General features: G+C 29.6%; 1 protein-coding gene across 1 annotated transcript in view; it reads right to left on the reverse strand.

Moving 5' to 3' along the window:
• LOC145325996 (glutamate receptor ionotropic, kainate 2-like) overlaps window positions 1–26845 on the reverse strand; it is a 70092-nt gene that overhangs the window by 38176 nt on the left and 5071 nt on the right. Inside the window, exons 4-17 of the mRNA XM_080169057.1 lie at window positions 24562–24631; window positions 23211–23252; window positions 22679–22751; window positions 21949–22032; window positions 20811–20884; window positions 20092–20157; window positions 19204–19279; window positions 18149–18252; window positions 15701–15761; window positions 13632–13658; window positions 12853–12924; window positions 10878–10958; window positions 10320–10424; window positions 9933–10046 (exon numbers count right to left, since the gene is read on the reverse strand). Coding sequence (XP_080025183.1) covers window positions 9933–10046; window positions 10320–10424; window positions 10878–10958; window positions 12853–12924; window positions 13632–13658; window positions 15701–15761; window positions 18149–18252; window positions 19204–19279; window positions 20092–20157; window positions 20811–20884; window positions 21949–22032; window positions 22679–22751; window positions 23211–23252; window positions 24562–24631 — 1049 coding nt within the window. The remainder of the gene's footprint in view (window positions 1–9932; window positions 10047–10319; window positions 10425–10877; window positions 10959–12852; window positions 12925–13631; window positions 13659–15700; window positions 15762–18148; window positions 18253–19203; window positions 19280–20091; window positions 20158–20810; window positions 20885–21948; window positions 22033–22678; window positions 22752–23210; window positions 23253–24561; window positions 24632–26845) is intronic.

The following is a 26845-nucleotide window of genomic DNA, read 5'->3' on the forward strand; positions in this document are numbered from 1 at the left end:
AATATTGTTGTACTTCCTTACTTTTTATTCAAGATGAAATTCATTTATGTACACAACCTCTGGTGTATAAGGTTAGTTTAATTTTGCATTATGTTTGACTTTCAAATTACTTTGTGCTTGTTTTATTAAATGCATATCATATGAGTACAACACAACTTTCAATTAATTACATTGAACCTTAAAAAAAATATTAAATTAGTTTGAAGTTCTAAAGTGAAATAAATTTAGTTTTAAAGGATTTTTTGCCCAGCCTAACTTAACTTTGGTTTATTGGTTATTTTAAATTCATTATGAAAAGGTTGAGCCAAAACAAATTGTTTACAGCAATTGTCAATAAATCTATGGATACTACTTTTACTTAAACTAGCTTTTGCGGCTCTAGCATTTTGGACTATTAATTCGAAGAGACATTATTTAAATCCCAAGTCATATTTATACCCTAAAATTTATAACCAATCGAGATACTAACAGTCAGGCAAAATTGTCTTTCTACTATACAAAATCTATTATGAATAAAATTAAAGTCTTTTAACTTAAACTTCTTCGACGGACTGACAAAGCGACTTTTTCTAGTTATAAATTAGTTTTGATTTTTTTAGCATTGAACAGTTTGCTTATTGTTATTTTTTACTCTGTAAGACATTTTGTCCTAAAAGTCCATTTTTTACAACATCATTCTATCAAGTTTTTTTTGGCTGTTTCCTCTCAGGTTTTCCAATCAATTTATCTCCCAGAAAGAAACCTAAATATGCTTTTTTATTACCTTTATTTTACCATTATCGTTCCCAGCCTTACTTTTCCTTTTTTTAGTTTTTAAAGCACAATTCCACGGAAAACAGTTTTGAAAATAGTTTAAAAACTGGGGGTTCTTAAGAGATAAGACAATGGATGATAAACTGATGTGCAACCCAAATTATGGTAAACAAAAATACCCGTTCTGCAGATTAGAAGTAATGGTGTAAAAGCTGCTAGTTCGTACAAATCAACCAACCAAGATTTATGTCCCCTTAGTTTAAAACCAACAAACGAGAGAACGTGTTTATAGGGCTTTAAGAACTGTATAATTTACAGTCCTATGAAAGTAACAAATTCTCCAAAGGTTTTTCCAGAGTTTTGAAACTCATGCTGCAGAGAGAAGTGAGTATGGAGGAAATGATACTTTTTCCTCTTCATTGATCTCCTTTTCTCTGTTACTTTTTTCTAGCTTTTGTACTTTTTTTCATATTATATACATTATGTGTATGTGCCATTTTATCTATAAACTTTCCCTTATTATACGTTTTTCCTTTAGTATGCTTAAAATGTTTAGATTATTTTTTTCGGCTGCTATAGGAGGATAGGAAAACAAGGACGTCATTATTTAAGGGTGGGTAAAGGGATATAAATAAAAAGATTAAACTTAGCTATGTAGTCCACACACATGATAAAATGATTACCTAGTAGTTTGATAAATAAGGTTCTATTAACAGTGGTTCAAAAAACCTAATGTTTCATTATTTCGATTAATTATAAAATTGATTTCATATATTAAGATTAAATTCTATTATTCTCATTTTTTCAATTGTTATATCAAATAGAAATTTTCTTTATTCTGAATCTTTTATTGTGTGAACTTTAATACTTCTCAATTACCTCAATTTGGACATGGCTGTTGTCCATGACGACGCTATAACGTCAAGTCAAACAAGTCAAGGATAACTAAGGGGAGCCAATCTTTCCATTTCATTCCAAAAACTCTAATTATTAGGTTATGTATCAACCAAATCTTTGTTTGCACAACCTTTTCTAAAAGTCCTAACTGGGCATATTGATGAGTTGCGCCTGTTTTGGGCCAAAACATTCACCCTACTCTAACTAGTATTGTTTTATATCTGATAAAGCTGCAATATGAACCACTTTAACGTCTTTGGTTGTGACGCAGTGTTGAGCCGAGATTCGAACCCATGTTAAGCCACGATCTCTGGTAGTGCTCAACCTTTGACAAAATCCTTGGAAATAAAACTGACAAGAATTGAATGAATTCCAATAGAAGTAAAATGGGTGTGTCATCACTGCTGCACATAATCATAATCGCAAGAGCACAATTGGTAGTAAATTGTAAGGGATTTTGCTGATAAAATTATTCAGAACGGAATGTAGTAATAGATATTTCTCGCATAGTATTATAAACAGCTTTCCGCGGGAATAAAATTTATAATTATAAGATTAAAACCAGTTTTTTTGCCCCGAGATGCCGAAAGCACGGGCTAAAAACTGGTTTTCGTCTTATGTTTGTGTATTTTTATATTCTTAAAAAACTGGATATAATACAATGCTAGATATAGTTGATGTTAATCAGTTTCGAATAAATACGAGAAATTGTGTTATTCATAATTTGAAAATGGAACACTTCTGGCGGAAGTTATGACACACTGTAAAGTGAACTCTTATTGAAAACTATCAATATAACATCTAAAGTCAGGAATAAAAAAAGGATGGATAAATGAAAGATGATTTATTATTACTTCGAGTCAAATACAAACTATAAAAGGGAGATCTAAGTTGTTTGTTAAAAAATTGAAGCATAGTTTATTTTCAACGCTATTAAAAGAATTACTGTTTGATTTTAAGTGAACATGTAAATAACCAAAAGTATGATAGAAGGGTTGTTAAGGTCACTCCCACAAAGTTTCTTTGGTTTAATATTTCTATTGTAGGTGGGTATCTATACCCCCCACCCTCCTTTTTTTAAATGTATATATAGAAAAACTGCCTAGAGCCAGTCTGATAGTCAAAAATAGCTCAGAGGACAGAAAAATTAAAAATGTTAAATATCACGAAGAGAAAAATATTTGTTTTAAAATATATTTTCAGTTAATATATCCCTGCATTAATTCTTTGTTGTCTTAGGCAAATATAATAAATATCTTGGAATGTAACCAAACTTATATTGGCAAGCATTAAGACTTACTACATGTAACATTAGCTGTGCAAGTTTTTCTAACAAAATCTACAGAATAACCTGTCTTTGAAAGCAAAGCTTGTCAATATTAAGGGTCCGTCCGTATATACGGATAGCTCAGTACGTTTATTTAGGCATGTAAGAATTGTCCTATCGATTTTAACTTTGCATGCTGATTCCTGTAACAGTCAGGTATGATTTGAAAAGAAATGCTACTCTATAATAACAAGTGTTATTGTTCGTTTCTCCTGCTGTCTTATTTTAGAGCTTTAAAAATAAAATATAATTCTAACTTTTTGAAGCAGTATTTTTAGATACTTCTACTTTATAAATGTTTGTATAATCTCGGTCTACTCATTGTCTGTAATCCTGTTCTGATATGATAGCTATTTATGTGTATGTGTTCTTAATATAGATAGGGAATAGTGTCACATTACTTCCACATATATTAGCAAAAATCTAAGATCTTAAGTGATAAGACAATGGACGATAAATTAATGTACATTCCCAATTTCCCCTATTGTAGATTAAAATTGTAGATAAAATTACAAAATTACTGTTTAAGAATCAAAGTACCCAAAGTTTTGAGCTAACAATTAATAAAACGCTGCTATGAAACTTTGGATACCAGTGTAATTTTTCTCTGATGAAAATAAACAATTATTAAGTAAATTAAAGACAATGTTTAATTATTAAGTAAAAATGTGCTGTTCTGATGATTTAATTATGTGATATTGCGATTGTGATGGAACACAATAGGGAATATTAATATCATTGTTATTATTAAGATTATGCTTATTATTTTGTAGTAACTGTAGCGTATTTACTCTATAATTAGGATTGTACGTAAATAAGTATATTACAGATAACGAAAGTTTTAAAAGTACGAAATAACTAACCACTAAAAATAGCACTTTAAATATCAGATTAAAAATTTCAATAAATAATAATTTTCAGAAATATTAGTAAAACTCAATAAAAGTACATACAAACAAATAACGAAAATACTAATGTACAAAATGGTACCATGTTTATCCCTCTAGGCTAACAGACAACGAACTCTTTGATTGCAAAATATTTGTCTTCAAGTCCTTAATGGTTAATGTACATGGTAATAAGTAGCGCCTTTTTATATGTCTAATTGTTATACTAACAATTGATGTCAAGTGCCAGACATAGCAGCAATAGGTACACTTTATTACTACTTTCCCTACATATGAAAATCTTTGTCCTAGTGAATTGCATGAATAAACACCAGTGTTTGTATATCTGCAAAGATGATTATATTCAATAGTAGCATAGCGAGAATAAGTATTTGAGAAGAAATTTATCCAGGCAAAACCAAAATATGTAAACAAAAGCCTACACAGGAATAGTATCAAAATAAAGGTTATAAAACTCACTGAATAATAAAGAAATAATAAAATTAAATTATTAAACTTTAATTTTATCAAACCAGACTTATTGAGTAACTTTGCTTCTTACATAATATAAATCATAAGCTTTATTCCAACTTACTTTATATACGTTATTTTTATAAAAAAAAAAACCTTTTCTTAAAGAATAATACATTTCATATTAAAAATATGTTTAGTTTTTTTTAAATCTTGCAAGCAGCATGGTCGATAATTACACTGTTTTATTCTGACTCTGAAGCAGCTCATATTACCTAATAAAAATGACGTCATACTATACAAATGACAATGATAGACCAGTATATTTTAGAATTAACCAAAATTGTATCGTATGACGTCATTTTTTATTGGGCACTAAAAGTTGCTTCTATTTTGTGATGTGATGCTTAAATAAATGCATTTGTTTTGTTATGCAACACTCCCTCCATGCTAATAACTAGATCAGTAACCCCCTTCCTATCATCCAGAAACAAATCAGTATTACATAAAGAAATATATCTGTATTATAAATAAAGATCTGATACTAAATTCTATCCCGATATAACATTGTAAGGACATGACATAATTCAATATATTTACTAATGTAGTAAGGTACAAATTTTTTAAACTTATCCTTTCCACTCTTTATTTTAAATGAAGAAATAAGAAATAAGAATTTTTATCTTCAGTTAGGTTAAATTAAGTTAAAAGACATTTATAAGTATAGATGTATAATCCAGACAACTACCTGCCCCTATTTCTTAACTGATTTCTTAAACTATTAGCTGATTCCAAAGACCCAATACAAAATTAGAACAGGGTCACTGCCCTGAGGAGAGAGTTACATATTGCTTATGTATGTACCCTCTATTCTTTTACTTAAAGTTTAAATAAAGTTCAAAAAGTCCAAAAGTTTTAATAAGTACATAAATAAATTTCATTGAGTATTTTATAGTGTTTGATCTTTCAAAGACATGTTGCTATAAAAACATATTTCAAACCGTATCAGAGTGGCATAATTCTCCCTATAGGGATGTAAATATTACTATATATAGAGATAAAAAGATTATTATATATTCATGATTATATAATACTAATAACCAAAGAATTGGCATAATACATAATACAACAACAAGAATTATCTTGTTCAAAAGAAGCGCAACTTTAGCAATCCTAAAATATAAAGTAGTACGTCTTTTTTTACTGAACCTTAAGATTTTGATGACTTCTAAACCGATTAAGTTCACATAGTTCCAAGAATGATTTCAGGCTATTTTATTATTTAAGTCTTGGGATGATTTTAGGCTCTTTTTCCATCTTGGAATACATATTCGCCCCTAGATTCTAGGAACGCAGCCACTAGTATATCAAATAATATATCAAAGTTTACAGAATATAGTGAAAATAAAGTAAATCTTGTGACATATTCAGTAAATGATTAATGAAAATGAATAAATAATAAGATGTCATTTAAGAGTTTTCCTCTCCAAAAAAATCTTTTTTTGTTAATAAAATCATGTTTTCATGACAAAATATAACAAGCTGAGACACTTTAGCTCCTTTACAAGCTACATTCTTGCAGGCGGTCGGACTTACGGACAAACCTTAATGATAGAGTAGCTACGCTTTTTACAAAAATATTCTCACACACACACTGACATACCCCCCCCCCTCCCCCCCGCCCAACTCACACACACATAAACACGCTTACACACAAGAACATTGTTGTTAGATCATTGGTCAATTTCCTGAAAGATAATTGATTTACGACTAGCTATACCAGTTTCTTATACACATATTAGAGATACACTTAGACATAGTATGCATTTTTTTAACTTTAAAGAAAAAACGCAACAACAAAAAAATTCATTGTTTTAGCTATCTAAAATCTAAAATTTAAAATACCTCTCAAAGACTTTAAAGAGCAAAGTTTTTAAAATATCATTTTAATTAAATAAAATTATGATAACAAAAAAAACATTTCAAAAGGGTATGATTTTCTTTGGTTTAATTTGATTAAAAGAATATAATTGAGAAATATATTCATTAGATTTAATCTATTACTAATTTTTAGTTATAAAATGTTCATTATTTTATATTTAATATATACTGTGTATTTCTGAATATTTTAAAAGGTTTTATCAAAGATGAATAAAGTCCCCCAACAGATTTTGACGTCATACGATAGAATAGCCAATGAGAGGCCGGTATACACTGTAATTGACCAATGGTAAAACTTATGCTGGCCTCTCATTGGTTATTTTATCGTATGACGTCATAATCTGTTGAGGGACTTTAATCATCTTCGTTTTATCACTATTTGTTACAAAAATGATAATTTTGTCCCAATCTAATTCACATGTATGCTAGGTTTTTTTTGCTATATATAGATGCCAGAATATCATTTTAGAAGCATAGATTCTCTAAATTACATAATATTGTCACTTACAGGCGGATAGCTTTCATTAAAAAATGCATTTAATAATATATATTTTGGATGAAAATCTGCCTATATGTGTTTATATTAGAAAAAAAAATATTTTAATATTATGTCATTTAGACTAAAGAGAGTGCCTTGTTCACTGAAAAATATTTCATTGAATAACTAAGAAGTATGAAAGACTCAGTGAATTTATCAAATATTATAAGATCAAATCTTTAATACGCTACGTAAATTTTTTTTAGTCTGGTTCAAATCCGATTTTTTTCAGCGGAATTGAATTCGGGTTCATACCGAATATTTCTTATCTATCCGCGGTTAATAGTTTTTATTAAGGAACTGTTATTCAGCCAATTAATTGCATTTGAATTTTTGAATTTGCCGAAACTTAAATATCTTGTTGGAGTAAAGTTGGAGTAAAACTTGTAACTGAAAAGGAAGTAGGTAAGAATTCGAGAAAAAAGGGAAGGTTGTTGAGGAGAAATTTTCATTTAGAATTGTTAGTCTGAATAACATTCCCTTTTCCTTGGTCTTTATAACACTCAGATTAACTTGTATCAAACACTATTCTAAGATCAAACTGACTATAATTATGGATTCTTTAATATGAAATATTCAAGAACAAATCTAGACACGATACTCTAAACTCTACAGCCGCATATTTATACGCCTTTGTCAACAAACTAAAGTACAACTTTTAATTATTGGGGATTTCCCTCAACAGCACAAAAAAAACTCTCTTTCTCTCTCTTGCTTTTTAAACGAACCCGGTATTAGTGTCGGACTGATTATGACGTAACAAAAAAAATTAGCCAATGAGAGGACATTATTGACCAATGGTAAAATTCATAGTAGCCTCTCATTGGCTAATTTTTTTTGTTACGTCATAATCAGTCCGACACTAATACCGGGTTCTTTTTAAACTAATAAAAATAAGGGTAAAGGGAGTGTTTTTCTTATGTCTAAACCCTGTGGGGCTACCATGTACCCACTATAAGCTAACCTAGCTTAAGGTATAAACTTACGAAAAACTTCCCCCCTTATTTCGAATTTATTTAAAAATAAGTAGGAGGTCCAGGGATTTCTGTGCCCAACTAGTAACTTTGTGGTAAACAACCTAATTATGTAAGTACATATGTTTTTCACCTAAAGAAATGTAAGTTTACTAAATAATAATATGATTAACATGTTTATTTGTATGATAACAAGGACAATTATGCTCATAAGTAGAACAAAAATAATAAGCTTAAAATATAAAAAAGAACAGTCAACTGTAATTTAGTCAATTCTAACAGCAAATTCAGCTAGTGTAATGTCTAAATTTAAATGACAATGAGTCAAGCATTAAAACATAACTTAGATCATTTAGATTAGCGTTTTTTCGTGTGTTTTTAGGAAATTTAGTATAAGAACCTGTGTTGAGACCCTAGTCTTATTTTTTCTAATGGCAGATAGTTATACAATAAACAGTTGGGCATTAGGACGGGGAACATAGAAACATCAAAATCTATTGAATAGCTGTTTTTAAAAAAGGTTGAAGTACAACTTAAGAAAGCGTTGATTATGAGTCGTTTTGACATTCTATACTACTATTGTAAAGACAATTGTATAGGTATCTATCCCATTAAAAAAAGAATTAGTTATCTTTTAAACTAATTGAGTTCTTCATTTTAGGCACACTTCACATAGGTCCTAGAATGGTTAAAAGCTATATTATTTTCATATTCCTGTCCCAGGCTATTTTTCTACCCATCTCTTCCCCCTGTGAATTCAGAGCCCCTAGATGCTAGAGGCGAAGTAATACACTATATATTTACTAGCGGCTTCGCCCCTAGCCTCTAGGGGCTTTGCCCCAAGAGGTTTGATCAAACCAATTTTTCGTATTTTAGATTTAAAAGAAAACTTTTTTTAAAAAATTTTTGAGGGGAAATTTTTTTTTTTGGGGGGGGAGGTATTTTTATTTTGGGGGGGTTGGGGTGCCCCACCTCCCAAGAAAATAGTTATAAACCTTCCCGGGACCTATGAAAAGCTACCCTGTAAAGGAGAACCCGATCGGTTCAGCGGTTAGCGAGATCCTTCGCTACAAACAAACAGACAAACAAACAGACAGACAGACAGACATCGTTCTACTTTTTATTATAGATTAATATTTTTCCAGGAAAAATAAGAATGATAAACAAGAGAGGATTTATGTAAAATAAACGGGTTACGAAGTACTAAAAAATAACACAGAACCTACATAAAAATAATAAAAAAAAAACATAAAAACAGACTTAAGAAAAACATATAGTTTTGTCTTTTAAGGTATATTTTTTTACGTTCCATGATGTCCGTTTAGATTTCTTATATATCGTCTATAGAATTTTTAAATTTTTTGAATGAAATCGTCTTCATAAGGCCTATAATTGCCATAAGTAGTACAGTCAAACAATTCACCAACATAAAATGAAATTGTTATGGGAAGTCAATAAAATAAAGCTTATTAAATACTTTCACCTACATACAGGCGTATGTACTAATAATAAATAATTCGAATTTAGAAAATTATTCAATCGGACTCCGTACTCTGATATTATAAGACAATTATAAAAAATTAAATACTTATTAACAAGAATATACAAATAAGATTCATTAAGTAAATATAAATGAAAAAAAATATTTTTAGAAAGTCGATAATCTTATAAAAAGGGGTATCAAGAGGCGAACAGAAAATTTTGGAAATCTGAATAAAAATTCTGAAGTAATCTCTCCCATAATTTCTTAAATACAAGATGTGGATATGGACACACTAAAAGACTGGATTTTAGAGATTCGTCGCTTATAACATTATAGTTTTATAACTAATGGTACTATAAAATAATATTCTAAAAATCAATAGAAAAGAATGATTATGTCATATAAAATATTTATTTTTAAAAAGTAAAAAATCATCATGTTTAATTTAGACATAGGGACAATTTTAGAGTTGCTTTCTAAACTGTAACTAAAATTTATAGGAATGTTAAGTTTAAATACGATAGATCAATTTAAACATGCTAAATTATCCATAAGTACTATCCTTTATGGACGTACAGACAGACCAATACTCATTATAGGAAGCTTCGCTTTTAAAAAGAAATAAAACAAAAGATCAAATATAAAAATTGCGCACACTCACCCTTATTGTTGTGACAATCAAAGTTTTATTTTGAAGGCTCTCAACAATTTCTGAATAAGTTTCTGTGTAATTCCTCTCAAATTTGACTCCGTAGATATCGTGCCAGGAACCAACCTGACAAAAGAAAATCTTTAGATAATAGCGCAGCTACTCTTTAATCAGGGTTTGTCCAAACGTCCGTCAGTTTCTACATCACTAATTACGTAAAAATGTTTCACGATCAATGTGTACCCAGCTCTCACAAGGACACACAAAAATATGTACATGACCCACATATAAATTAACCAGAAGCATTACTATTGTTTCTTTGATATTCTATAAAAATCTGTATTGTTTAACCTGGTGCAACTTTATCTATTACAATTTATAGAAGTTTTGCCTTATTACCTTTTGCAGTCCATCTTTCTTTAGCTCAACAATTTCCAGTTGAAAATCAGTTCTCAGCCCTTGCGAGTCAAACTTTATCTTTCCTGTTAATCCGTCCATTTCAACCTAACAAATTTAAATCCGATGACACAACATTGAATTTTTCTAATTTAAATTTTGCCATTGAAATTAACCAATGACATGAATCCTTGTCACAATACAAACTTATTATAAGACACATTATTGGTTCATTTTAGTGGCAAAATAAAAATTTGGAATTTTAAGTTTCATTTTGCCTAAATAATAAAATGATAATACAGACCTTTTAAGTTTCGTAGTGGGGCACTCTATAAAGATGGATTTTTAGGAACAGTAAATCGATCATCTTCGTCAAAATCAATCAATAACAATAGTGCCGCGTAGAGATGATCCAGTAATAATGTCGTCGTTTGATTAAGATGTCTAACTGCTTCATATTGAATAATACGCATAATGCCACTTTCATAATATTTTATTCTTTTGAAATTCCATCAAATACAAAAAGAAATTATCTGTTATAAAAGTAAACCACAAGCTTACCAGTTTCATATAGTTGACTAAGGAATTTCCGTGGATCCAAGTTTCATGCCCAGAACAGCTCAATGGTTTGGTTGTGATCAGCTAATTTTAAAAATATTTCAATGCCAAATATAAAAGTTATTAAAATATTGAGTAGATATTTGAAGAATGATATATTTTTTTCTCAAAGATTATAAATTTTTAAAAGTATTAGGCTTGATAGTGTTTTTTAGATGAAAAAGTTACACAAAAAAAGTTTTAATATAATTGAAAGAGAAATAATTTTTCAATAAAGAAGGACAGTTTTATAAAAGCTTTGCTACGTAAAAAAATAAGACTTGTAGCTATAAAGTCTATGTACAAAATTTTAGATAGATATCATTAGAGAGAGAAAATATTGTAACTCATTAAGAAAAACAAATGTACAAACTTTTAGAAAAACTTTTTGCTTCATTAATCAATCTTGTATTCATTTTTAAAAGCGAAGCTTTTCTATAATTAGGGTCGGTCCGTCCGTCCGTCCGTACCTCTGTAACGGATAGCTTTTTTCATTAATTTAGGCATGTTGTATTGTTCTATCGATTTCACTTTGCATGGTGATTTCTGTAGTAGTTAGATACGATTTAAAAAGCGTAGCAACTGTATAATCATTACCTGAATGCCCGTACGTCCATTTTAAACATGTTGATTTTTAAAACTTTTTTAACAACAAATTTTTATGTGATCTAATTATCCAATTGATCTGATTTTTCGTATACTGATTCCTGGGACAACAAAGTACAATATTATACGCGAAGCAACTCTACAATCCTAAAAATGTAAGTATGCCCATAAACATTAACCTGTATCAAGCAGTTTTTCAACAAATTTAATTATAATTTGTTTTGACTCTTATACATTTATATTCTGCTTATTCAGATCTGACAAAATATAATAATATAATACAAGTGATAATGTCCGTTTGTCTAACCGTTTCAGTGCTTCGCTTTTATGGATGTTGTCATCCTTGTTACTTTTTATTCAAGTAAGAATGACATCATCCATGGAGATATGGAATCTTTAATTTAAACATTAAGTGAGTTATTGATAAGATTACCATTGTTATAAGGCAAATCTTGGATCTACTGCAGTTCACAGTAAAATATTGCTGGTAACGAATATTGCCAAAAATAAAAAAAACAGATCATGCCCGCACACTGTTTTAAGCGGCATAAGAAGGCCTACAAATAATCTGGAATAGCCATAAATCAATAACGAATAATTATCTCGCAGTGCAGAGAAATGTGCATAAAAAAGGCCTATTTTACGCGTTTTTTCTTCAGTGAAGCTTTCCCTGTGCATCATTGGATCTTGGCTATTCCAGATTATTTTAGGTCTTCTTATACCGCTTAAAATGGTGTGCATGTATGATCAGTACGTTCAGCCGTTTGGCAGCTAGCAGCCTTTAAAATTCGTAGATTTTTGGCAATATTCGTTACCAGCAATATTTCACTGTGAACTGCAGTAGATCCCAAAACAAATTCCCTTCTTAAAAATTTTAAACTTAAAATCCCATTAGTCAAATAAACTCTCATTTACTAGGAAATTCAGAAGAACTTTCAAAAATTTCATAAGCCTATAAACTCATTTAACTATACAAAATTCAAGTCAAATACACATGATATAATAATAGGAGGAATCACTATTAATTACATAGTTTCATAGTACATACATAGTTACAAATGAAGTGCTTTATAGAACACGCTATGTGTGTAGTAGGTATTTATTGCATCGTATTATAAACAGCTTTCCGCGGTTATAAAAATGAACGATTTTAAGATTAAAACCAGTTTTGTTAGACCCGAGATGCCGAATGCTAACAAAACTTGTTTACGATTTTTATTTTAATACTGGATATAATACGACATTATGCATGATTTTTCAGTATGGCTTGGAACCGGTTCTAACCCGGCTGAAATTAATCGGTTTCGAAGGAATACTAGAAAAAAATAATAACCTGAGATTTATCTAATTGATCAAGAGCTTTGGCGAATAAATGAACAGCATCGTAGATTAGAGCAGTTTCAGTCTAAACAAAATTATATCATATTCTGGCAGGTGTCGGGTTCCAGTCTTTCAAACAAACTAGATAGTTCGGATCTTGGAAAGAAAACGAAGTACCAGGTTTCGTCGTTTTTTCACAGAAGCTTTTGATAGGTTATTAGATTAGGTAAATGTTAATGATTGTTCCGTGGGGTAAGGAAATTGGGATGAAGCCCATTTTGTTCCGAATTTGTATCACTTTTGAAAAGTGCGACTCCAGTTACGTCATATTTTTCTTTCCCGAAAAAGGGAAGGGGGAAAGAAAAAAAAAGGGAAGGGGGAAAGAAAAAAGAAATGAGAGAAAAGGGGGTTTTTCCCATCTCTTTTGAAGAGATTTTCTTCCCCCCTTCCCTTCGTTTTCTTTCCATGATTCGAAATTTTGTTGTGTAATGTACTCACGTTTATGATAAGAATAATAAATAGAGAAGAAAGACTTTTGTTATTAATGGTGGAAAAGGCTTGTAATCGTTAACAAAAGACTACCAAACTCTTTAATAAAACAGCACTTTTAGAATACATTTTAAAAAGACAATTAATCGTAGATGTGTAAGTGAGAAATTATAAAATGAATTCCTGTTTTGTTGGCTAATAGTACCTGGCCAACCAAAAAGCGATTAATCCTATAATTTTTATTTAACAATTTCTTTAAGAGCTTCTTGGAGCTGTTTGGAGAAAAAGAAATTAAAAACTTACCTTCATACTAAGCTTGGATGGATCAGTCTAAAAAATAAAAACAATAATAAATAAATAATAATAAATTAGTATTCAAAATTAAAATATACATCTTATTCTCAATTAAATGTTTTCCTAAATTACTGAAAACAATTTCTATCTTATTTAAATCAATTGCGCTTTGTATGAAATAAAATTATTAGAATTTAATGATTAGTAGTACAGCTACTCTATATTTAGAGCATTAAGTTAATTGTTGAGGCTCAACTAAAAATTTTTCCTTTTTATTCAAACTTTTTTACTATCCCTTTCTAATCTCTCCTTTTTATAATTCTTAGCTATAGCTAACATGAAACATTTAGCATTAAAATAAAATCAGTTTTTATGATTTTACCTATAATTTTAAGTTTATTTAAATGCTACTTCGTTGTGAATGATTTCAATTTTCAGTTATTTCATAAAAATGTTATTAAAAATTAATTTTACTTTTGAGTAACTCTCCAAATTTTAATTATTAGTAGTAGCGGAGCTACTTTATAAGCATAACTTATCTGATATCTAACAAATTATTAACATTAATCAGGGAAAAGACAATGACCGATAAATTGATGTACATCTCCAATGATAATACACGAAATTATTTTTTCTGTAGTTTACAAATAGCGATTGAAACGTTTGGACACTCAATTTACCCCAAAGTTGTTGAGCCAACGAATAAGAAACCGTTATTTAAAAACTTTGGGGACTAGTGTAATAAACAGACCAATGTCCCATCTCTCTTGAGTGTTAACCTTTTTATTCTCTTCCCCCCCAACCAAAAAAAAAATTTTGGTCACATGGACACACCCAAAAAATACCCAAACAACAAAAAAAGCCAGTATATTTTATTCTGCTTTTCTGTTCTTCACTTGGGTAGTTAAAAATTTTCTCACATTCCCTAACATCTTGACTAACAATTTTCTTTCCAAAAAACAAATAATTATTGTTTTATTTTGTAGTTGAATATTGATGTGCTAAATAGTAGCAAATTTGTACTTGTTTATTAAATAGACAGTGGTTCTTTGATGGTTTAATTTTCTTTTTAAAATTGATATTAGTTTTTAGTAGCAAAAATATTCTTTAATTGACAGTCTCAGTTTAACTATATGTTAGTCATTATATAGTAAGTTCAATCACAACATCCCCCCCTCAAAAAAAATCAATCAGCTACCAAAGGCAGACACTTATATCTATCTCCATGATGCTACCCCAAAGTCCTTTGGACCAGTAGGTCGATTGAATTAATAGTGAAATGAGAGAGAAAATAGAATTGCTAAAAACTACCAGCAGTTTTTGTATATTTCATTTCACTTTATTTTTGTAAAAATTCTTGTTTTTCTAACGGACGTTGTGGTCCTCGTTTTTTTTAAATACAGTAAATTAGATTTTAAACTGCATCCAACGACATAAAATTAAAATTTTAATAGCTTAAATTATTTAATTAAAATTATTTGGATGATTTTAATAACACTCTTTTTTCCCTATTTCTCTCTCTCTCTCTTTTTTCCCTATTTCTATCTCTCTCTCTCTCTCTCTCTCTCTCTCTCTCTCTCTCTCTCTCTCTCTCTCTCTCTCTCTCTCTCTCTCTCTCTTTCTCTCTACTTCTCTCTCTCTTCTTGCTGTTAAAAAAAGATACTTTTATAACAGTAACAGTATAATTGACAATGATAAATCTGATAAAAGGGATAAAATAGTATTTTAGTGAATGAAGGATGTAAGACTTTTCGAGATCTTGCTGAACATATACACAAACAGCAACTTAAGAAAATTTAACAAAATTCTATATACCTAGTTAGAACATTTAGGAAGGGAGGAGGAATAGTACTGTAAATTATAAAAGTTAAACATAAACACATTATCTTTAGGTACTTCAAACTACCAGTATCCAAAATTTTCAACCAATGATTTCAACAAAAGGGGTAATTATTATCATCAAGGTACATCACTTTATTGTCGATTGTCTTATCCATTAAAATTTCTGGAAAAAATCGCCCTTGGTCTTTTGATAACCTGACCCTTTCCCCTGGGTTAATGTGTGTAAATGTTATTACCGTTGATTGGTCCGGAAAAGAATTTCTCGAGTGGATTCTGTTTTCACTGTGGACCCAGGTTCTGAAATAATTATCTGAAATAATGATGGGACTAGGTCGCTCAGAAAATCAGCATGTGACGTCATAAAAATGAGGAATTATCCATCTCTTTTTTAGGGGTTTCCTTTCCCACTCCTCCTCTCCTCATCTCTCATGTTAATGACGACATTTTTGAGTGACTTTGTCCCCTCACATTTATATTTACAAAGTAGGACGATGTCCGTCTGTTCGTTCGTCTATTCGTCTTTCTGTCTGAAGCTTAAGATCTCGGTAACCACTGAACCGAAAAAATGTATACACTTTTTGGTTTATTTAAAATTGTAGAAATACAGAGAATATCTCACTTACAAAGAAATAAATTTTAAAAGTTTAGTTTTAATGAGCCTATTTGCTCAACATAAAGTGCTATTATTTTCACATATTTATGTACATCCAAGGATTATTTTGGTCTCTTTACATGTTTCACTTACAGATTCATTTTATAGTTTGTTGAAAGAAATTTTTTAATTGATCGATTGACTGATTTTTTTCAAAACCCCATATCTGTACTTCAGATTAATCGCAGCATTAATGCGACAACTTAAAAATATAACTTATATTTGACTAACTTTGAGTGGAATCAGGGAGAGAGGAGACATTGGCCTGTTTATTTCCCTAGTCCCCAAAGTTTTAGAATGACAAATTTCTTAATCGTTGGCTCAATAACTTTAATTAATTTTAATTGGTTGGTTAATTAAGTTGAGTGTCCAAACGTTTCAACTGTTAATTGTAATCTACAGAAGGGGTTATTTTATGTATCATCATTAGGGGTGTACATCAATTTTACAACCATTGTCTCATCCCTTTGGATCCCTGGGAATATATATGGTAAACATAACTTTATATTTATAATCTCTGTATTCGACAGTTCAAGAGACAGTTTTCTTAGAATTTTAAATCTAAATTAGAATTTAAGAAGAACTACTCTTAATATTATAAAACTAGGACGATTTTACTCATTAGTAAGCAAGCTATTAAAAACAACATTTAAAAATTTTGGACAAGCGGTATAAATGAAAATGTCTATTTGCACCAATAACAAAATTTGTAGTTAATGTTCTAAATAAAAAAAATATTTTTTTTATTTTTTGCATGTATTTTATTGCAAAGTAAGAGTAAAATTAGTTATTACATTTGTAAGACGGAGTAATGAACCTAACCATAGAAGGAAAAAAATGAAAGAAAAATATGGTATGTAGACACCAATAACTTGTAGAGTAGCTTCGCTAACAAAGAGGGAAGTAATAGTAGTTCTTAGAAAAGAATAGTAAAGCAAAATTATCTACTTAAAATTAATTAATTATGCTTTTAATATTTATTTTCTACATCGTAATTTTTTTAGATATTTAATTCAACTTTTGACAAAAAAAATTTTCAATATATCAAAAGTATTAAATATCAATATAATTTATTATAAAGAACAGCACATCAATGTAATTCTTAAATAAATAAGGATGCCAAAATCCTCGAAAGCGAAAAATATTATCTGAAGCCTTTGATAATTTGTCATAAAATTGCTTAAGAAGCTAAATATGAGCACAATTTAGATACATTTTAGAAATTATACAGATGCTACGATCAGAACAATAATATCGTTCTAGGTAATCGCCATTATAAGACAAGTTATATAATTCCATTGTGTAAATAAGTTCTAAAATTTTTTTTTTAAATAGACGGTCGTAATCCAAAGTTCGAATTGGCAATGGTAATGTCACAGGAATATAATTTCTCGTATTCATTCGAATCCGGTGGATAGGAACCGGTTCTCATCCATACGAAAAAACTATGTCTAGCATCGTATTATATCCAGTTTTCTACGAATATAGAAATGTACAATCATACTTTAGATACATTTTAGGAATTATAAAGATGCTACGATCAGAACAATAATATCGTTCAAGAAATCACCATTTCATAAGACAAGTTGATAATATAATTCTATCATGTAAATCATTATTTTTTAATGGACGGTCGTACTTAGAATTAGAATTAGATTTAGATTAGATGTCACAGGCATACAATGTAAAGTTTATCATCGATAGGACGCCTCTAACATGCCTATTTTTTATATCTGAGCTATCCGTTGCGGACTAACGTAAATGCTTGATTATAGAAAAGTTTAAATGTACATATATTTTGTAAAAATATATCAAAGAATTTTTTTAAATGTGACTAGTAGTAAATACTTTGATGTAGAAGGATTAAATTTCTTAAACGCTCACAGTAAAAAACCAATCAAAGTTTATTAAAAGTCTCCAAAGCCAATAAATAAGGTAACATTATTATAAAAACCTCGGGGTCTAGTGTAATAAACAGCCCAATGCATCGAACTCCTTCAATTATAGTTAGCCATTGTGATTAAAATCTTACTTGATGACACTTTTAACAATATGATTTTCAGGATCAAGAAGTCTAAAGGAAGTGATGTTAGTACCGACATACTTGAAATCCTCCAGATTCGCCAAATGCAGATCCTGACAAAAAAAAAACAATTTTAGCCAGTATTACGTTTTATGGATGTACACCTCCAATAATAATGCACAAAATTACCCATTCTGTAGATTATAATTAGTAGTAGAAACTTTTAGAGGCTCTACTGAATGAACCAAATAATTAAAATTCAGTAAAAAACTTCTCCAAAGTTGTTAAGCCAAACAAAAAGAATACGTCATTTAAAAAGTTGGGGACCAATAAATAACCCAGTGTCCCCCTTCTCGCTGCAAATAATATCAGAGCTTTTAAAACAAGTTCAACAAATTGTTCACATAGAAAAAATAACATTTTTAAATATATGTAGGCCCGTAGGGTGCAATACAAAAATTAAAATATCATTTAAAAATCTAAACAACAATTCTCTGTGCCCAACTTTAAAGCCATTATCAGTCACGTTTAAAAGGCTACAACAATTTTTAACAAGGATGACAACATCCATAAAAGCGGTAGGACAAACGGACATTAACACTTGTATAGTGTCAGAATTGAATAATCATAATATAATAAAACTGCTTGATTCAGGATAATTTTTATGGACATACTTACATTTTTAGGACTTGAATATAGAGTTGCTTCGCTTATTACATTATACTTTGTTGTCCCAGGAATCAATACACCAAAAATCAGATCAATCGGATGATTAGATCACATAAAAATTTGTTGTTAAAAAAGTAAAAAAATCAACATGTTTAAAATGAACGTACGGACATTTTGGTGATGATTATAGAGTTGCTATGCTTTCTAAATCGTACCTAACTACTAAAGAAATCACCATGCAAAATTTGAAATCGATAGGACAATTCTAACATGCCTAAATTAAAGAAAAAAGCTATCCGTTATGGACGGACAAACCGACCCTAATTATAGAAAAGCTTCGCTTTTATCAATTATCAATAAAGGACAGACGGACCAAATATGAAGAAAATACTTACTAAATTTGTTATGAGATAGTTATGATAAGCGGTCATCATACCAACAGCTTGCGCTTCTTTTAACACAGCATTTACCCTAAAATTAATAATATAAAACCCATTGAAATTAAAATTGGTAAGGCCTGTCTTTCCTTTTTCACTCCCAATTGGTTTCACATCCAATAAATCGGACACACAGAAAACTGTCCCGAATTTGTATTAATTTTGAGGAACAAGACTCCAGTTACGTCATATTTTTCTTTCCCGAAAAAGGGAAGGGGGAAAGAAAAAAAAGGGAAGGGGGGAAGAAAAGAGAGATGGGAGAAAAGGGGGTTTTCCCCATCTCTTTTGAAGAGATTTTCTTCCCCCCTTCCCTTTTTCGGGACAGAAAAATATGACGTCACTGGAGTCTTGTTCCTCAAAATTAATACAAATGCGGGACAGTTTTCTGTGTGTCAATAAATCGCTGTGCACGCCACTGTTTATGACATTATGGCATGATATGACATACGATTATTCAGAATTTTTTTTATACTATTAGAGTATTACTGAACAAATTGACATAGTTTAAATACTATGAAATATTTGACAATCTAATTAATTTACAGATTAGCAATCCTAGTCAAAATAATGTTATGTTAACAGGGTAGGTGTGTGTGTGTGTGCCTGTCTGTCTTTGTAAGTATACCGAATGATCTCGCTGAAGGCTGATATATGGTTCTCCTTTACAATAGGTCCTGAGAAGGTTTATAACTATTTTTAGGAGGGATACCTCCACCCTCCTAAGAGAAATCGCCAAAAAAAACTACAAATCTAGCGCCGCCTAACGGCAGTTTAGATATTTTTTGTTAAACATTTTACATTCCGTTAGAAGCCACTAAAGGCCTCTAGATGCTATGCCGCTAGTACCTGTTAACAGAGCAGTCCAGAATAATATGGATTTCTCCACTCTGCTTTACTTCTCTCATCACCTCCCTATATTAGATTCATTTTACTGGCAGAAAAAAATGAGGCAAAATATTCAAGGTATATTCATGGATCTTAGGGGAAAGTACAATGGAGATAAATAAATTATTGGTGGAAAAGGTTTAACATTATAGGTTTGTACAATGTACTATCCAATCAAAATTTAATAACAGAACCCAAACTTTAATCCAGCGAATGCGAGCATGTGATTAAAACTTTTGATACCAGTAAATTTATTTAGACTAATGTTCCCTTCCTTCTGGATATTTTGTGTAAATTTTTTTAGTACTTGTCGTTCCTTGAGCCCTGATTTCCCCAATTTTATGTGTAATCTCATGGCAAAACTCCAGACAACACCTGTCAGACAACCAGCATATGAGTTGGTATCTAAACTACATTACAATAGGGACAGCTCATTCTTTAGATTTAAGTTTCTTTCATAATTGCGGCTGGTCCACTGCATTCTGTATTCGAAGTGCTAGGGAAGGGAAAAAATAGTCTAAAACCTTTCTGAGTTGTTGAATTTAATCGGTTAAAAAGTTATCGAAATCTTAAGCTACAGATAAAACTTTACTTCTTTTGTATAAGAGGATATTTATGTTTATGTTTTTTTTTTCATGGCGGTTCAGAGTTTTTTTGATTTTGGTGGAAAAAATACTAACTTGTTTTCTTCGCTGCTTTTTAGTTGTTTAACAGTTATTTTTATATCAGACTCTGTGGGCGATTTTAACAGCTCCTAAAAAACATAAAGATATTCTCAAACTATATGGTAAAAGATTAAAATGTTTCTAAACAAACAAAAACGTGAAAGAGAAATAAAACATAACTTGTTTTTTATAAAACTTGGTTTCCCATACTTTACAGAGTTAGCTATAATATGTTTTTGTAAATTGACGTTAAAGGTTCGGAATTATCAAGTTTGAAATCTATCATACAAATTAGAGTGATGTGTACATACATAAACTAAAAGTCTGTGCAAAATGACTTATATGTATTTAGCTCTGATTCTCTGAAGTTAAAATTCGGATGCACACGAAGCTTTGAACTTGAAAGTGAAAATTTTGTGGCCAATCTTAAATTGGTAAGTATCGCACACAGCAGATTATAATTTACAAGCCGACCCACAATCATCGTAGAAGCTCCTTAATTATTACATTATTACTAGCAGAGAGTTTTGGCGGGTGTTACATATTTAGCCGCCCTGATTAATAGCACACACATGTGAATGAGAAGCTTAATCAATGTGTAGAATAAAACAAGGATGACAACATCCATAAAATCGAAGCTCTGAAACGATATGACAGACGAACATTAACTTTTGTTGAGTGTCAGAACTGAATATACAAAATATGAAAATATAAGGTTTGACAAAATTATACGTAAATTTGTTGCAAAACTTCTTAAATACAGAATTCTGTTTAAGGACATACTGACATTTTCAATACTTGATTATAGGGATGCTTGTCTTAATATTGTACCTTATTGTAATAGGAATCAGTAATAAAAAAATCTGATCAATCGGATGTTTTTATCCCATAAAAAAATTGTTATTAAAAAAGTAAAAAATCAACATGTTTAAAATGGACGTACGGACATTCTGGTAACGATTATAGAGTTGCTACGCTTTCTAAATCGTACCTAACTACTACAGGAATCACCATGCAAAGTTTGAAATCGATAGGACAATTCTAACATGCCTAAATTAACGAATAAAAGCTAACTATCTCGGACGGACGTACGGACGGACATACGGACCGACCCTAATTAAAGAAAAAGCTTCGCTTTTAAAAATGAGCTCACCTGTAGTCTCATAAGACCTTCGCTATCCTCGTACAAAATTGTAAAACTTTTCCAACCAAAAGCTTTAATCACAGATAAATACGCCTAAACATAAGATAGATCTATTTACCTATACTTAATATCTTTATGTGTAAGTTAAGATCACTAAAACCATTGCATATTACAATTTTTTAAGTATGTTTTTTTGGATTGAATCCATAAATGCTAAATATACAACGTTCGATTGTCTTACAATTAGAATTGGATCATATTTTTCAGAAATGCTTATTCTTGGTATTTTAAAGATTGAAACATATTAAGTCAAACCTCTCTGGCCCCACTGGTAAAGGCCACAAAATATTTTTTTTTCTCTTAAAAACTGAAATTAAATATGCTCATAATCCTTACCCCCTTCTTGCATTTAAAATGATTTATGAGATTTGAAATAATATTCTTAATTGCATTACATTTTTAAAATTTCCCTCGATACTTATCATTCCTGCTTTACTATTTACTAGCGGATGCGCCCCTAGCATCTAGGGGCTTGGCATTCAAAGGGGTAGGAAGGGGAAAGAAAAAATAACCTAAAACCATTCCATGGATTTAATGAAAAATTAAAATAGCCTAAAGACCATTACTAGATCTATGTGAAGATACACTATAAAGAAACCAATCTGTTCAGTAGTTATTGAAATCTTAAGCTTCAGACAGAAAAAAAACCTTAGTACTTTATATGCTTAGATAATCGTACCTGGCTTATTTGTCTTGGCGTGGGGTGGAGATTTACTGAATACATATTTCTCTTCTCTATGTAATCCCATCTTTAAAGATACATCAAATCATAAAATTTAATGATCCTCTTAGTTTTAGTGGTTAAATTAACAGTTGTCCGCGGATACTTAATAAATATTTTATATTTAAATCCATTTCAAACCAAAGATGAGATCATTTTTCAAGCCTGTCATTGGTCCAGTTTGATTTCGATTTTACTAAATAACAACTTAATTCTTTGTAGATAATAATTATTACACACAATTTAAATGGATAAATTTTTATCAATACTAAGGTATTATGTTGAATTTCTTACTGGTTGGTTCAAAACTAGAAGTGTCAAAACTTTTCAACCAATAATTTTCCTATACAGTAGGGGACATTTTGTTAACATCATTGGGGATGTATATCAATTTATCGTCAGTTGTCTCATTCCTTAACTCCTAAATTTCTTGGCTAACATAATATTTTTTTTATTTTTTCATGATCTTAATTTTATGATTTTGTCCCTGGTCTCAATGTGAGGTATCTCCATAGCGTCACAAATACTCTGGTAATATAAACAATAAATAAACTTATAAGTTATAGAGAAATAATTATGTTCGAAATTAATGACAGCAGCCAATACATATATTAGAAATAGATTTTTAGTTACATCTCAAATGAACAATAACAGCCAATACACAAAAATGTACATTTCTAATCAAGTCCACAACTATTTATTAGTAAATCTTTGCCCATTAATTATTCTTTTTTATCCTAAAACCTTCAAACATAAGTATAGATTTGAAAACTTCTTATAAAGGAGAATATCTCTCCCCCTCTCCTCACTTTTATCATGAAATTGTATCTTATCTCTTAAATACAAGTTTTAACCCTAAACAAACTTACACATTATTGATCATTTTTTTCTTTATTTGAAACAAATCTCAAATTAGCAATTTTAAGTTTAAAGAACTGATTTTACAATTCTATTAATCTTTGAAACAATAAAACAAAAAATGAATCAAAAATACTTATTCCCAAACTTGAAGTTTTTCATATAGATATTCTTTACTCTTGACAAATATATTCCTTTCAAACTTTTTCATCTCAAACTATATCTGCAGAATATCTCTTTCAATATTTCACATTTACTTCAATCCAAAATTTCTTTTATGTGGTGGATTTAAATCATTTTAAATTTTGATTAAATTTATTTGCAATATTTTCTAGTAAATAAAAGATCTTCATATTTTACACTTTAAAGGCTTATTTGAACAAATTATAAAAATATTATTTTCTAATTATAAAATCTCTAAGAAAATTTTTAATTACTTTTAGATAACACAATTCTTTGAATTATAATTGATTGATTATCAAACTAAAAAGATTCTAATCATCTTTATTAATGATATATTCAATAACTTTTTATTTCGGAAAACTTTCTACTTAATTTTTACTCATTATCAACATTTAATGTATGATATAAAATGAAATATATATTTTACAAGAATAAAAGATCTTACATTTCAAATAAAAATAATATTAGTTTTTGCAATTTGCCCAAATATTTTAAAGAAATGCAAACAAAATTGTATGTTCAAAACCTATCGTTTAAAAAGCAAACTTACTTTTATCATAACTTTCAGGATATTGGCTGTCAATTATAAAAAGTTTGGCCAACATCTAAATTTTACTCTCATACCCAAGAACATGAAAAACAAATACTATTAAAATCCAATCTTGTATTGTTTAGTTTAATAAATGTAATTACTCATAAAAATTCAAAAGTCTAAATGTAAAAGTAGAAGGTATACAATTTTAAAATAAATAAATCTTTTTTGGGGATTTGACCCCAGTAGGTATTGTATATATTCCTGAACATGGCTGGATGTAGAACCTGATTCTGGACCAAATAATCCGGCTATTCCTGACTTTAACAGGTGACAAACTGAAAAAAAAGATAAGTGTTAATTCTTTTATTTGCTTTGAAAAATCAAATATGGCCTTGCATTATCTTTGTTAAATCCATGAATTGTTTATAACTTTGTCTTTATAAATTTGCAAATTACATGAATCTTTACTTGATGTTGGTTTGTGCATATAATGTTTCCTATTTTACATTTGAACATGTTCTTTGACCCTTTTTCATCATCTTTTTGTTACCTATATTGTTACTCCATATTGTTTGCTTGCTCACTTTACTCATACCAATGTTTCAAAATAACACAGAGTATTAGTAGCTATCTCTTTTAAAGCATACCTTTATTGTAAACCAAAATATAAAAAAAACTTATTTGATGCAAGCTATCTTTACTTGTAACTCTATTATCAACAACATTGCAACAAAATTAATATTGCTTGCTCTCTAAACTCATAACTCTTTTAGGGCACATATCATTTTTGGAAAGTAAATACTTTCTTGAAGCCAATCTTAACGAGGAAGGTATTTTTGGAAAGGGGAAAATGTGCAGAAAACACATATGTAAATTAGAAAATCTGCAGAAACCATTTTCAAAAGTTATTTGCAAACATTTGCAATGTTAATTTGCAAAATTAATTTCATGCCTTAAATGACATATTTTGAAATAAATGTTCTTATAAAAGTTTTTATCTATGAGTTTAGGACATGTTCAAGACATACATTTTATTTTCAGTGTTAGTTTTTTCGCCCTATGTGTGAAAAAAGGAATTTCTCACATTTTATTATAGAAAATTGCATATAAACACAAAAATAATTTTTTTCTGCAGTAAACATAATAATTGGTATAAAATCTATCATTTTAAATGCAAAAGTCAGATACTGAATCCTTTTTAGAGCGAATATATTGCAAAAAGTTACCAGGGCATTTTAGCAAAGTATGAATACTTAAAGAAATAAATACTTTTTATTCTTAATATACATATTATATAAATGAATAAAAAGAGAGAGAAAAAAAACTATAAAACAAGGTATATGTTTTTTTCACTCTATCATTGAATAAAATGCACTTTTAGGTTTAATTATAAGCAACGCATCACATAAAAACTCATTTTTTACAGTTATTAAACAAAATCAATGCAATTCTACAATCAAGGTAGTTTAATAAAGCAGTAATCCTTTTTGTAGCTATATTTTTTGCCAAATTTATTCTTTATTTTTATAAATAAACTTAATTAAAATCTAATGATTTGAGATTTCGTAATAAAGAACTTCATATTTTTACTGTTTAGACATATAAATTTCAAAGAAAAAGATTAAATCCTTTAAGTTTGAATAAAACTTTATTCATTTACATAATAAAAACGTTAAAATCATTAAAGAATCTAAAAAAAGAAAAAAATAAGTAATTTTTATAAATGTTTTTGTGTCGTCTTTATAAACTCTTTCCGCTTTTATTATTAGACTGATTGAATTTAAAATTATAAATAACACTTGTTGGGCCTATCCTATTATATAAACTTAGTAAGATATTTTGTCAGTATCTTAAGGTTTGATACTGCTAAACTGATTGAGTTCTCCATTTTAGGGAAACTTTACATTGGTCCCGGTATGGGTTTAAGCTATTTTACGTTCCCCTCTTAACCCTTCAGAAAACAGAGCCCCTAGAGATAAATAAATTGAAATTATTTTAACCTAAACAGTCGGACCCCTTCCAAAGCTTAACCCTTAACAGTTGGGCCTCTTGCCGCACCTTTATCGGCCAGAGGGAGGGGGGGGGGGCGTTCAATGCCTCCCCCCCCCCCTATTATCTCACTTCCTATTAGAGCTAAAAGGCTTAAAATTTTTGTGCATGCCCTCTGTTTGATAATGAATTTCCGACTATAAGTGAGTGAAAGTCAATTTTCGCTTCCTTCACCCTTTTATTTAATAACCTTTGTTTGTAGGTCCTTTTTTACTAAAAAATTGAAAACAGCTGTCATTTTCTTATTTTATCTTTTTCATACAATGTTTATTTTTATGTAAATTTTATAATAGAAATCTTGTTTTTATTAGGTGGAACTATATTGTATTTAGAGCCATGATCATGGACATCAAAGCTTTTTTATTTGGGTGGGGGAGATAAAAAGACGAAATTCTTTAAAATCCTATTTTATTTAGGGAAGGGTGGGTAAATACTTCCACCAAAATGGTTGTTGGTAAATTTTTTGGTTGGGGGGGGGGGATGAGTAAAATAACATTTTT

The sequence above is a fragment of the Acartia tonsa genome, chromosome 8, assembly GCF_053477335.1.
Source record: "Acartia tonsa isolate MP-2025a chromosome 8, ASM5347733v1, whole genome shotgun sequence".
In the NCBI taxonomy this organism is placed as follows: Eukaryota; Metazoa; Arthropoda; class Copepoda; order Calanoida; family Acartiidae; genus Acartia; species Acartia tonsa.